Here is a 13,915-nt window from a genome sequence, read left to right on the forward strand (position 1 = left end):
CTAGAGGGTCATCAGAAGGGGTTCGTGCTTGGGTTGAGATCCCTGTGGAGGTGGAGGGATGGCAGGCTATTTGTACTGGAAAGGTTGGGGGGGGGGATATGTGGTAGGAGGAATGGGGGAGATAAGTACTAGAAGAGGGGATGGGGGGGTACATGTACTTGGAGGAGGAATAGGGGAGATATGTACTAGGAAGGGGAATCAGGAGGGAATATGTACTAGGATGGCGGTTTCGGGGAATACAGTCAGGTCCATAAATATTGGGACATCGACACAATTCTAAATTTTTTGGCTCTATACACCACCACAATGGATTTGAAATGAAACAAACAAGATGTGTTTTAACTGCAGACTGTCAGCTTTAATTTGAGGGTATTTACATCCAAATCAGGTGAATGGTGTAGGAATTACAACAGTTTGCATATGTGCCTCCCACTTGTTAAGGGACCAAAAGTAATGGGACAGAATAATAATCATAAATCAAACTTTCACTTTTTAATACCTGGTTGCAAATCCTTTTCAGTCAATTACAGCCTGAGGTCTGGAACGCATAGACATCACCAGACGCTGGGTTTCATCCCTGGAGATGCTCTGCCAGGCCTCTACTGCAACTGTCTTCAGTTCCTGCTTGTTCTTGGGGCATTTTCTCTTCAGTTTTGTCTTCAGCAAGTGAAATGCATGCTCAATCGGATTCAGGTCAGGTGATTGACTTGGCCATTGCATAACATTCCACTTCTTTCCCTTAAAAAACTCTTTGGTTGCTTTTGCAGTATGCTTTGGGTCATTGTCCATCTGCACTGTGAAGCGGCGTCCAATGAGTTCTGAAGCATTTGGCTGAATATGAGCAGATAATATTGCCCGAAACACTTCACAATTCATCCTGCTGCTTTTGTCAGCAGTCACATCATCAATAAATACAAGAGAACCAGTTCCATTGGCAGCCATACATGCCCACGCCATGACACTACCACCACCATGCTTCACTGATGAGGTGGTATGCTTAGGATCATGAGCAGCTCCTTTCCTTCTCCATACTCTTCTCTTCCCATCACTCTGGGACAAGTTGATCTCGGTCTCATCTGTCCATAGGATGTTGTTTCAGAACTGTGAAGGCTTTTTTAGATGTCGTTTGGCAAACTTTAATCTGGCCTTCCTGTTTTTGAGGCTCACCAATGGTTTACATCTTGTGGTGAACCCTCTGTATTCACTCTGGTGAAGTCTTCTCTTGATTGTTGACTTTGACACACATACACCTACCTCCTGGAGAGTGTTCTTGATCTGGCCAACTGTTGTGAAGGGTGTTTTCTTCACCAGGGAAAGAATTCTTCGGTCATCCACCACAGTTGTTTTCCGTGGTCTTCCGGGTCTTTTGGTGTTGCTGAGCTCACTGATGCGTTCCTTCTTTTTAAGAATGTTCCAAACAGTTGTTTTGGCCACGCCTAATGTTTTTGCTATCTCTCTGATGGGTTTGTTTTGTTTTTTTCAGCCTAATGATGGCTTGCTTCACTGATAGCGACAGCTCTTTGGATCTCATCTTGAGAGTTGACAGCAACAGATTCCAAATGCAAATAGCACACTTGAAATTAACTCTGGACCTTTTAGCTGCTCATTGTAATTGGGATAATGAGGGAATAACACACACCTGGCCATGGAACAGCTGAGAAGCCAATTGTCCCATTATTTTTGGTCCCTTAACAAGTGGGAGGCACATATGCAAACTGTTGTAATTCCTACACCGTTCACCTGATTTGGATGTAAATACCCTCAAATTAAAGCTGACAGTCTGCAGTTAAAGCACATCTTGTTCGTTTCATTTCAAATCCATTGTGGTGGTGTATAGAGCCAAAAATGTTAGAATTGTGTCGATGTCCCAATATTTATGGACCTGACTGTATGTACTTGGAGGAGGAATGGGGGAGATAAGTACTAGGAGGGGGAAATGTGGGGGGAATTTATGTACTAGGAGGGGGGATTTGGGAGATATGTGCTAGGAGGGGGGATATGTACTAGGAGGGGGGGATATGTACTAGGAGGGGGGCTTTGTATTAGGAGGGCGGCTTAGGGGGGATATGTACTAGGAGGGGGGATTGGGGCTATATGTACTAGGAGGGGAGATTCAGTATGTGCTAGGAGGGGGGGGGGGAATATGTACTAGAAGGGAAGATTGGGGGATATGTACTAGGAGGGGAGATGGGGGGGGGGGGTATGTGCAAGGAGGTGGGAAATGTACTAGGAGGGGAGATTAGGGAGAGATATGTACTAGGAGGGCAGATTGGGGAGGCATATGTACTAGGAGGGCAGATTGGGGAGGGATATGTACTAGGAGGGGAGATTGGGGGGGGATGTGTACTAGGAGGTGGGATATGTACTAGGAGGGGAGATTGGGAGGGGATGTGTACTAGGAGGTGGGATATGTACTAGGAGGGGAGATGGGGGGGGGGATGTGTACTAAGAGGAGAAATTGGGGGGTGCGTGTACTAGGAGGTTAAATATGTACTAGAAGGGGGGCTTAGGGGGGATATGTACTAGAAGGGGGGCTTAGGGGGGATATGTACTAGGAGGGGAGATTGGAGGGGGATGTGTACTAGGAGGTGGGATATGTACTAGGAGGGGAGATTGGGGGGGTGTACTAGGAGGTGGGATATGTACTAGGAGGGAAGATTGGGGGGGTGTACTAGGAGGGGAGATTGGGGGGATGTGTACTAGGAGGGGGGATAAATAAACATTCTTCATTTCCAGCATTTTTTCAGACCTGCCTAAAGCAACACATGTACACGCTACCTAAACTTCCTAGCGAATGAGCAATGTTCTGTGTACAATAGGAATACACCAGAAACTTACTTCACTCAGGTAATGGCAGCTTCACGATCTCCGTAGGCAACCAAGGCTCCAGGGAAGAAATCAGACGCTAGCATCATCCTCAAGTAACGTTTCTTCTACAACAGACTTTCCTTGTTGTTATGTCATTATGGAGCCTCCTTTTCAGCTTATGAAGCTGGCCTTTTATTTGGAAAGTTTAGGTAGACACTCCTGTATACACACACCAGCCACTTTAATGGGTCCACCTCGCTAGTCCCGGGTTGGACCCCCTTTTGCCTTCATTCTTCGTGGCATAGATTCACCAAAGTGCTGGAAACATTCCTCAGAGATTTTGGTCCATATGGACATGATAGCATCACGCAGTTGCTGTCGGGTGCACATCCATGAACCGTGGCTACAAGGCAGGATGGATCCACCACGATCACCAGCCTGAACCATTGATACAAGGCAGGATGCATCCACCACACCATAACACCACCACCACCAGCCTGAATTGCAGATACAAGGCAGGATGGATCCACCACACCATGACACAACCACCAGCCTGAACCATTGATACAAGGCAGGATGGATCCACCACACCATGACACCACCACCAGCCTGAACCACTGATACAAGGCAGAATGGATCCTCCACATCATCTCACCACCAGTCTGAACCATTGATACAAGGCAGGATGGATCCATGCTTTCATGTTGTTTACACCAAATTACCATCTGAATGTCACAGCTGAAATACAGATTCATCAGACCAGGCAATGTTTTTCCTTCTGTTGTCCAATTTTGGGGAGCCTGTGTGAATTGTAGCCTCCGTTTCCTGCTCTTAGATGACAGCAGTGGCACCCAGTGTGGTCTTCTGCTGCTGTAGTCCATCTACTTCAAGGTTGGACATGTTGTGCGTGCAGAGATGGTATTCTGCAAACCTTGGTTGTAGCGTGCGGTTATTTGAGTTACTGTTGCCTTTCTATCATCTGGAACCAGTCTGCCCATTCTCCTCTGACCTCAACAAGGCATTTTCCTCCACACAACTGCCTCTAACTGGATATTTTCTCTTTTTCGGACCATTTTCTGTAAACCCTAGAGATGGTTGTGTGGGAAAATCCCAGGAGATCAGCAGTTTTTGAGCCCGCCTGGCACTAACAACCATGCCACGTTCAAAGTCACTTAAATCCCCTTTCTTCCCCATTCTGATGTTCAGTTTGAAATTCAACAAGTCGTCTTCACCACGTCTAGATGCCTAAATGTATTGAGTTGCTGCCATGTGATTGGCTGATTAGCAATCTGTGTTACCCAGCAAGTGAACCTCAAAGTGGCCAGTGAGGTGTAGGTGTATCCTTTTCTGCATTAGTTACTGTGAAAGAACATCTGGTATCATGCATGACAGATGTCAAATATGTCAAAAGCTCAAACTATTGTTCCCCTGATGCATCGTTCGACTAGAATTCCTGTAACACAAAGGGAGCAGCTAACTGTCAGTTGACATTCGCCCAACAATAGTATCTACAGTGGTTTCCCATTGTATTAGAGGACAGCTTGTGCAAACGTTTCCAAGACACCAGATGTTTACTTCTAAAACAAAGAACCCCCTTTGGCTGCAATTCCAGCTGCAAGTCTTTTTGGGGATGTCTCTTTGCACATCTAGAGAGGAACATTTCTGCCCATTCTACTTTGCAGAATGGCTCAAGCTCTGTCAGATTGGATGGAGAGTGTCTAAGAACAGCAATTTTCAGGTCTGGCCACAGATTCTCCATTGGATTTGGGTCTGGACTGTGACTGGGCCATTCTAACACATGAAGATGCTTTGATCTGAACCATTTCATTGTAGCTCTGGCTCGATGTTTCGGGTCGTTGTCCTGGTGGAAGGTGAACCTCCGCCCCGGTCTCAAGTCTTCTGCAGACTCGAACAGGTTTTCTTTTAAGATTGCCCTGTATTTGGCTCCATCCATCTTCCCATCAACTCTGACCAGCTTCCCTGTCCCTGCTGAAGAGAAGCATCCCCACCACATGATGCTGCCACCACCATGCTTCACGGTGGGGATGGTGTGTTCAGGGTGATGGGCAGTATTAGTTTTCCGCCACACATAGCGGTTTGTTTTTAGGCCAACAAGTCCCATTTTGGTCTCCTCTGACCAGAGCCCCATCTTCCACGTTTGCTGTGTCCCCCACATGGCTTCCCGAAAACTGCAAACGGGACTTCTTATGGCTTTCTTCCAACAATGGCTTTCTTCTTGTCACTCCTCCATAAAGGTCAGATTTGTGGAGTGCACAACTAATAGTTGTCCTGTGGACAGATTCTCCCACCAGAGCTGTGGATCTCTGCAGCTCCTCCAGAGTTCCCATGGGCCTCTTGGCTACTTCTCTGATGAATGCTCTCCTTGCCCGGCCTGTCATGTCTTGGTAGGTTGGCAGTTGTGCCGTACTCTTTCCATTTTCGGATGATGGATTGAACAGTGCTGCGTGAGATGATCAAAGCTTGGGATATCTTTTTATAACCTAACCCTGCTTTACTTATCCACAACTTCATCCCTGACCTGTCTGATGTGTTCTTTGGCCTTCATGATACTGTTTGTTCACTAATGTTCTCTAACAAACCTCTGAGGGCTTCACAGAACAGCTGTATTTATACTGAGATCACCTGACACACAGGGGGACTCTATGTACTAATGAGGTGACTTCTGAAGGCAATTGGCTCCACTAGATTTTAGTTAGGAGCATCAGTGTAAAGGGGGATGAATACAAATGCATGCCACACTTTTCACAGATTTATTTGTAATAAAAATGTTGGAAACCATTTCTCATTTTCCTTCCACTTCAAAATTATGTGCCACTTTGTGTCAGCCTATCACAATCAATCCCAATAAATACATTGTAACATAACAACATGGGGGACATTTCAAGGGGGTGTGAAGACTTTTTCAAGGCGCTGTATATCAAGCGCATACAAGATGGCATGGACCTCCTTGCACTTGACTCATGGTATGCTTTCACTTTCATTCAACAGATTGTTAATAAAAACATTCACAAGTTGTGTTTGCAAAAGCTTACACCACAAAATGTGCTCAGCCAATGACAGGTCAGGGAGCCATTTTTATTCTTTTCCTGCTATCAATGGTCAACCCGGTCCCACACTTCATCCATGTCTCTGGAGACCTCTGATCTCCTGATCAACTGTTTCTTCCATAATGAAGATCAGCCATGGAGTATATCTAAGGTGTATATCAGGGTGTGCTTCTTCCCCAGATGAGAGCTGGGATGTCCAGCAACATTCATCTAAAAGACATTTCCCGCACTCAAGGCACTAATACACCTCAAGGGTTGTGTGGGACCCCATATGTACAGGAAAACAGGACTTCAGTGAGGAACATTTCCCTCACTCAGGACAGGAACGTGGCTTCTCCCCCATGTGTGATCTCTGATGTCTGTATAGATGGGACTTCACTGAAAAACATTTCCCGCACTCAGGACAGGCATACGGCTTCTCCCCTGTGTGAGACCTTTGATGTTTGACAAGATCTGATTTACGTACAAAACATTTCCCGCAATCGGGACAGGAATGTGTCTTCTCTTCCGTGTGCAATCTCCGATGTCTGTAAAGATACGACTTAAGTGAAAAACATTTCCCGCACTCGGGACAGGAAAAAGGCTTTTCCTCCATGTGCGATCTCTGATGTGTGACAAGTTCTGACATTTGTGTAAAACATTTCCTGCACTCACAACAGGAATATGACTTCACCTCCGTGTGCAATCGCTGATGCCTGTAAAGATGGGACTTGACTGAAAAACATTTCCCGCACTCAGGACAGGCATACGGCTTCTCCCCTGTGTGAGACCTCTGATGTATAACAAGATCTGATTTTCGTACAAAACATTTCCCGCACTCAGAACAGGACACAGGCTTTTCCCCTGTATGCAATTTCTGATGTCGGTAAAGATTGGACTTCCCTGAAAAAAATTTTCCGCACTCAGGGCAGGAATATGGCTTTTCGCCCGTGTGAGATCTCTGATGTGTGATAAGATCTGATTTTCTTAAAAAACATTTCAAACACTGAGCACAGGAAAATGGCTTCTCCCCTGTGTGCAATCTCTGATGTCTGGAAAGATTGGACTTGTCTGAAAAACATTTCCCGCACTCAGAGCAGGAATATGGTTTATCCCCTGTGTGAGACCTCTTATGTACGACAAGTTGTGATTTATTTGCAAAACATTTCCCACACTCAGAACAGGAAAATGGCTTCTCCCCCGTGTGAGATCTCTGATGTAGGTGAAGCCTGGACTTCAGTGAAAAACATTTCCCGCACACTGAACAGGAATACGGCTTCTCTCTCATGTGTGATATCGGATGGCTGCTGAGAGGTGATTTCTTTGGAAAAAAATTACCGCACTCTGGACAGGAATACATTTCTTCCCCCATGTGAGACTTTTGAGGTTTCAAAAGGTCTGAATTTTGTACAAAACATTTCCCACACTTAGGACAAGAAAGTGCCTTCTCCCCCATGTGAGATCTTCGATGGCTGTAAATACTGGATTTCAATGAAAAAATCTTCCCGCACTCAGCACAGGAAGAGGGGTTCTGACCTGTATGAGATTTTTTATGCACATTAAAGCTGGTTTTAAACCGAAAACATTTCCCGCACTCAGTACAGGAGAAGCTCTTCCCTGTTGGAAGGCCGGCCCGGTCCCGCACAGTCTGAGGTTCCTCAGGATACGAGGAATCCGATGGTCCATCTACACTGGGTGGTGCCGGATGGACACTGGAGGGAACTGGGTTTTCTCCTGGACTATACTGTGTGATGTCCTCATCTTCTACTTTCCAGTCTGGAGACAAAGTGAGACAATCCTCTGAGGTTTTCCTAATCTCCCGGCCATGGACTAAAATACAAAGACAAAGAGGATTACTAGACAGGAGCTGATTGGTTCCCCCAAACCAGGAATCCGCCCACATCAGCCAGCTTGGTCTCTGAGGAGCTTCCAATTCCACCCTCAAGGGAACTAGGAAATGGCTCCTCTGATCTCCTACCAGGTCATTTCTTTATTCATGGACCTTAGTCAGAGAGTGAGGAACAACCAGAACTGTCTTTTATAGGAGGGACAGTGATGAGGGGATTATAGGACGAGGGTCCCCTCCCCCTCTATCACTCATCGCCATCTTTCCAACACAAGAAGTACTGCACTTCCTGAATTAGTCCATGATTTAGTCATTAAGAACAGAGGGGCTGAGCTCCACCAGAGGTCAGAGAGTGAAGATGGGGGGAGAACAACCAAGAGGAAGACTGGACTGATCCTGAAGACCACCATCATTAGGTTATTGGCTCCTCCCCCATCCTGATCCTAAAGACCACCATCATTGGGTTATTGGCTCTTCCCCCATGCTGAAGACCATCATCATTGGGTTATTAACTCCTCCCCCATCCTGATGACCACCATCATTGGGTTATTGACTCCTCCCCCATCCTGAAGACCACCATCACTGGGTTATTGGCTCCGCTCCCATTCTGAAGACCACCATCATTGGATTGACTCCTCCCTCATCCTGATGACCATCATTGGGTTACTGACTCCTCCCCCATCCTGAAGACCACCATCATTGGGTTATTGACTCCTCCCCCATCCTGAAGACCACCAGCACTGGGTTATTGACTCCTCCCCCATCCTGAAGACCACCATCATTGGGTTATTGACACCTCCCTCATTATCACTTTCTGTTTAAGGGTCCAAGGTCGAAGGATATTATCACATTATTATCACCATCTAAAAGTCTGTGCTCCAATCACATCATCCGATATAAAGGCCCTGATTTACTATTGTGCCTGGGAGCATTTCCGTGGGCGAACGTCTAATTTTTATGAGCGACCATCTACTTTTACCCCGCAACGAGATTTACTATTGAGCAGCGTCCATAAGTAGACGCCCAATCGAATTTACTAACGAGACACACGCCCGGAATCAGACTCACAAAGCAGACTTGCTAAGAAGCACGTCTAACACCATGAAAAATCACTGCAGAGACATGTTCACTTAGAAATTTGCTTTGCCAAATTTTAGAACTTCACTTTAAACAATATCTGCCATTTTAAAAAAAAATTAAGAATGTGTTAAAAATTGTTTTTTTAAAGCAAATCAACACAGTAAAAAACTAGACGCTTGTGCAGTGTCTTTGGCCGATATAACTGAGCATGTGCAGAACACATTTTAGACGTCCTCTGTGGGCGTTTGCTTTTTAGCCACTGCCCAATAGTAAATCTCACTGTGGATTCCTCTGACAGCCGGCACTCGGTCGCGTCTATTGTGTTTAATAAACAGCACTAAGCATATCTTTATGTATTCTAATTTGATTTCCTTAGTTCTAGTGATTCTATTTTTGTTTCTTATCCTTTATAATTATTTCTGTAATGATTTTACTTATTTCAAAGGTCTAGATAATATTTATTTTGACAGCTGAATGTAAAAATAAAGGTCCGCAATAAAAAACAAACAAACAGCGTGGGTCCCCCCTCTCATCCATACCAAGCCCTTCAGGTCTGGTATGGATATTAAGGGGGAAATCCATGCCGAAAATTAAAAAAAAAAAAAAAACAGCGTGGGTCTCTCTCAATATCCATACCAGACCCTTATCCAAGTATGCAGCCCGGCAGGTCAGGAAAGGGGGGGGACGGGACGAGCGAGCGCCCCCCTCCTGAACCGTACCAGGCCACATGCCCTCAACACGGGGGGGGGGGTGCTTTGGGGCAGACTGTCTCCTGCATTCAGTTAGTTAGCCTCAGTGGAGAGACAGGGTAACAGTTCTTAAACAGGTAAGGGGCGGGGCCAGCAAGCATGTGACATGGGGCGGGGTCACTCGGATGATGTCCCTGGCTGGCCCCGCTCCCTTACCTATATAAGAACTGTCAGACTGTCTCCTGCATTCAGTTAGTTAGCCTCAGTGGAGAGACAGGGTGACAGTTCTTAAATAGGTAAGGGGCGGGGATGATGTCCCCGGCTGGCCCCGCCCCTAACCTATTTAAGAACTGTCAGCTAGCCTTTTTTTCACAAGGCTGGAAGCCTCCGACTGGACCGGAACTTTTTTTTTTAATCTTTTTTCGGGTCGCCGCCGCCGCGATTGACGTTGGACCTACTTCGGGGGACATTGTTTTAATAAAGGACTTATCAAAGACCCTGTACTGTGTTTTTTTTAACACCACACTTTGTTTTTTTGTGAATGAGTCGCGGGACCTTGTACCGCAGACTCATTCACGCAGGGGGGGGCCAGGATCTGGGGGCCCCCTTGTTAAAGGGGGCTTCCAGATTCTGATAAGCCCCCCGCCCGCAGACCCCCACAACCACCGGCCAGGGTTGTGGGGAAGAGGCCCTTGTCCCCATCAACATGGGGACAGGGTGCTTTGGGGGGGAGCCCCCTCTGCCCCAAAGCTCCCCCCCTGCCCCAAAGCACCTCCCCCATGTTGAGGGCATGTGGCCTAGTATGGTTCAGGAGGGGGGGGGCGCTCGCTCGCCCCCCCCCCCCTTTCCTGACCTGCCGGGCTGCATGCTCGGATAAGGGTCTGGTATGGATATTGGGGGGTACTCCACGCTGTTTTTTTTTAAATTTTCGGCGTGGAGTTACCCCTTAACATCCATACCAGACCCGAAGGGCTTGGTATAGATGGGAGGGGGGACCCCACGCTGTTTTTTATTATTTATTTAATTCACGGAAATAATTTAAAATTCAGCTGTCAGTAGGAAACCCCGATGACAGCTGAAACATTCCTTCTGTCCCTGCAGAGAGCTCCGCTATTATATTTGACATTAAAAAGTATAAAGGTTGCAACATTGTATCTATTTGTATCTATTCCGGATATAGATGTTTTTATTCGGATACATATAGATACAATGTTGCAACCTTTATACTTTTTAATGTCAAATATAATAGCGCAGCTCTCTGCAGGGACAGAAGTAATTACTTCGCTATTATATTTGCTGGCCGCAGACGGGGCGAAAATCGGACAATTTTTTTTACCGTTGGTGGTAACGTCGGCCCATTGAACAACCGATTGTTCGTTTTTTTTTTTTTTTAAAAAACAGTCAGTTTTCGCCCCATCTATGGCCTGCATTTTTCTTTTTCTTCTTTTTCGTTTTTTTTTTTATTCTTCTTTTTCTTGCAGGTCATGGCTCATGCGCAGATTTTTTATCTGTAAAAAGATCAGCCAATTTGCCGATCATTGCCGCTAAAATCGGCCGATCTGCAAAATCGGATGATTTTTATCCAACTTTACCGATTAATAAAAGTGGAAAAATCCCAAAAAATGGCTGACCAATTAACCCACTAACGGCCCGAAAATCAGCCGATTTTTTTTTGGCCGATTTTAGGCCCATCTAAAGCAGGCCATAGATGGGTCTAAAATCGATCGGTTTTTCTGGCAAAAAAAAAAAAAATCGAACAATTTTCGGGCCGTTAGTGGGTTAATTGGTCGGCCGTTTTACAGGATTTTGGCACATTTTTTTTATCAGTGAATTTGGAAAAAAAATTTCCAACTTTACTGATAAACAAAATATGCTAAAATCCCGAAAAATGGCTGACCAATTATCCCACTGACGGAAGAAGGCCTTGTCCCCATTAACATGGGGACAAGGTGCTTTGGGGGGGAGCCCCCCTGCCCCAAAGCACCCCCCCATGTTGAGGGCATGTGGCCTGGTATGGTTCAGGCTCGCTCGTTGCCCCCCCCCCTTTCCTGACCTGCCGGGCTGCATGCTCGGATAAGGGTCTGGTATGGATTTTGGGGGGATCCCCAAGCTGTTTTTTATTTAATTTCGGCGTGGAGTTCCCCCTTAATATCCATACCAGACCCGAAGGGCTTGGTGTGGATGGGAGGGGGGACCCCATGCCGTTTTTTATTTATTATGGTGCTGGTTTTTAAATGTAAATTTTCCCTTTTTTTTTCTTCACTATAGCTCAGAAATTCAGCTGTCACTTCCCCCAGCTAAAAGAGAAAGTTTTCTTGGAATTTATATCCCTAAAGGAAACAATGTTTACTTTGAGTTTATTAAAAGATACAAAGTTTTCTGTAACTTTGGGGAAAGTGACTTCTAAGCTTGTGAACTATAGTGAAGAAAAAAAAAAGGCTGGCATTTGCATTTGAAAATCGGCGCCGACATACACTTTGTATTGTGAAAAAAATTATTAACAATTGTGTAAACCGAGGCATTATTTTCAATGGATTTTCATTCGTAAACCGAAAATTACGTTAACCGAGGCGTTGGTAAACCGAGGTACGCCTGTGTTAGTATTGCAATCCTTTGTATTGGGCTACATAGAACCAACATACATCTGAATTGGCAACATAGCACAACATTTGTGTCACATTTGAGATATCTGGCTAGTTACACTGACCTTGCCCAGGGACCTAGGATTGATTCACACCACAGAAATACAGGCAGGATTAGTGTTGAACAGCTCCGTGGATTAGTGGTTAGCACTACTGTCTCACAACGCTAGGGTTGTTGGTTTGAATCCCAACCACAGCAATGAATTTGTATGATCTCCATGTGACTACCCTAACATACATGTGCTGGTGGCAGCATCTTTGCTTTCTGTTTAAATGATCCCTAGAATGTGAATTAGAATGAGGCCTTATCTGTTCAAACACCTTTAAAGTAGCACCTTATGTGAATGTCAAATGGGATGAGATAAGGGCCTGGACTGATTGATTGGATAATGCTGGTTTGCACTCCACCTCCTTTTGGGAAAGTTTGTCAAACCATGAGAAGAGTGAGAGAAAGAAATGGATTAAAAAATAAAAATAAAATAATGGCATGAAGTCCCCCCCCCCCCAAACCCATAACAGACCCTTATCTGAGCATGCAGATACCGCATGACTTCAAAGATTTATTTCCTTTGTTGAATTGCCTGCTTGGTTCACACTAGATGTGATTTAAAATTGTGCTTTTTGTTGGCAATTTCACCGTGTTTTCTGTAGATTTACCAATGAGTTATTGCGTTTTCAATTGTGTTTTGCATTGCGATTTCTATTGTAGTTCATATGTGAAATCGCTACAAAATGCTGAAAAAGTTAGACGAGAACTACTTTTGAAATTGTGCTGCAGCAAATCGCTTACGTTAAGACACTCATATCCACATTCATTAGATCGGATATCAGGTACAATTTCAGTTCCCAAATCGCACCTGAAATCGTGCACCCTGGATGCGACTTGGCATGCGATTTGCATGGCAGGCGACTTGCAAATCGTATGCCAAGTCGCACCCTATTGTCTGCTATTAGAGCAGTCACATGGGTGCATTTCCGACACTGATTTCTAAAGTAGTACATGTACTACTTTTGTGACGATTTGCATAGATATCTATGTCAGATGTCTTGCAAATCGTAAGGAAATCAGTTTCACTGTACGTCGCACAATTTCTAAATCGGCTTTGATGTGACCGCAGTGTAAGGCCTTTTTATGTTTGATTTCCTGAGTGTTTTTCCGATTTATGGGAAATGCCGCATACTAGCAAAAGTGAATTGACATTTTCAGTATTGCATGCGAGATGTGGTCATGTGATTGCCTTAACTCATGCGATAATCTGGAGTGAATTGTGCCCATAGGGCCAAGAAATATTGAAACATCCCTGTTCAATGCTCTGTTGTATGCTGCACAGGTACATGTCACTGTGGCTTTCTTTCTGACTCTGATTTGTGGGGCCTGTACACCAAGGGTTAATGCAGGTGGGAAGAGGATTCATCAGGTGCAAACACTTTCTCTGACCAAATGAATGACAGTGGTGGGTGTGGCCTACCTTATATAAGGAGATGCAGTTGTGGCTGATTTTTGCCTTATACAGGCACATTATTTCTGCATGTCCTTGTCTGTGGTGGTTTGGGGGAGGAAGAGATATTGTGGTGAATTGCCCCAGGCCACACTCACGCTGTGTTTTGATGTGGGCTGTAAATGTTTTGCATGTTCTTCCTTCTAAGGTGTGTTTGTGTGTTATTGTACAATGATTGTGTGTTTATTATCTTTGCATTATAATCCTAACACATGTCCATTGCTCTGCTCTTCCAAGTTTGCTTTATTTAGAATGAAATGCAGTTTTCAGACAAACATGGTGAGAAATGTATGTGTGGGGGATT

At 45.1% G+C, this 13,915-nt stretch overlaps 2 protein-coding genes across 2 annotated transcripts in view; both read right to left on the minus strand.

The window, feature by feature from the left end:
- Positions 1-13,915, minus strand: part of LOC149453249 (uncharacterized) — a 65,425-nt gene that overhangs the window by 27,372 nt on the left and 24,138 nt on the right. The gene's annotated exons all lie outside the window — the stretch shown is intronic.
- The window catches only part of LOC149453251 (uncharacterized), a 107,999-nt gene continuing 99,649 nt past the window's right edge, over positions 5,566-13,915 (minus strand). Inside the window, 1 exon segment of the mRNA XM_089688614.1 lies at positions 5,566-7,685. Coding sequence (XP_089544740.1) covers positions 6,115-7,685 — 1,571 coding nt within the window. The 3' untranslated portion in view covers positions 5,566-6,114.

Source organism: Staurois parvus, unplaced genomic scaffold (genome assembly GCF_062004578.1).
Source record: "Staurois parvus isolate SC_StPar_1 unplaced genomic scaffold, SC_StPar_1.0 ptg000449l, whole genome shotgun sequence".
Lineage (NCBI taxonomy): Eukaryota > Metazoa > Chordata > Amphibia > Anura > Ranidae > Staurois > Staurois parvus.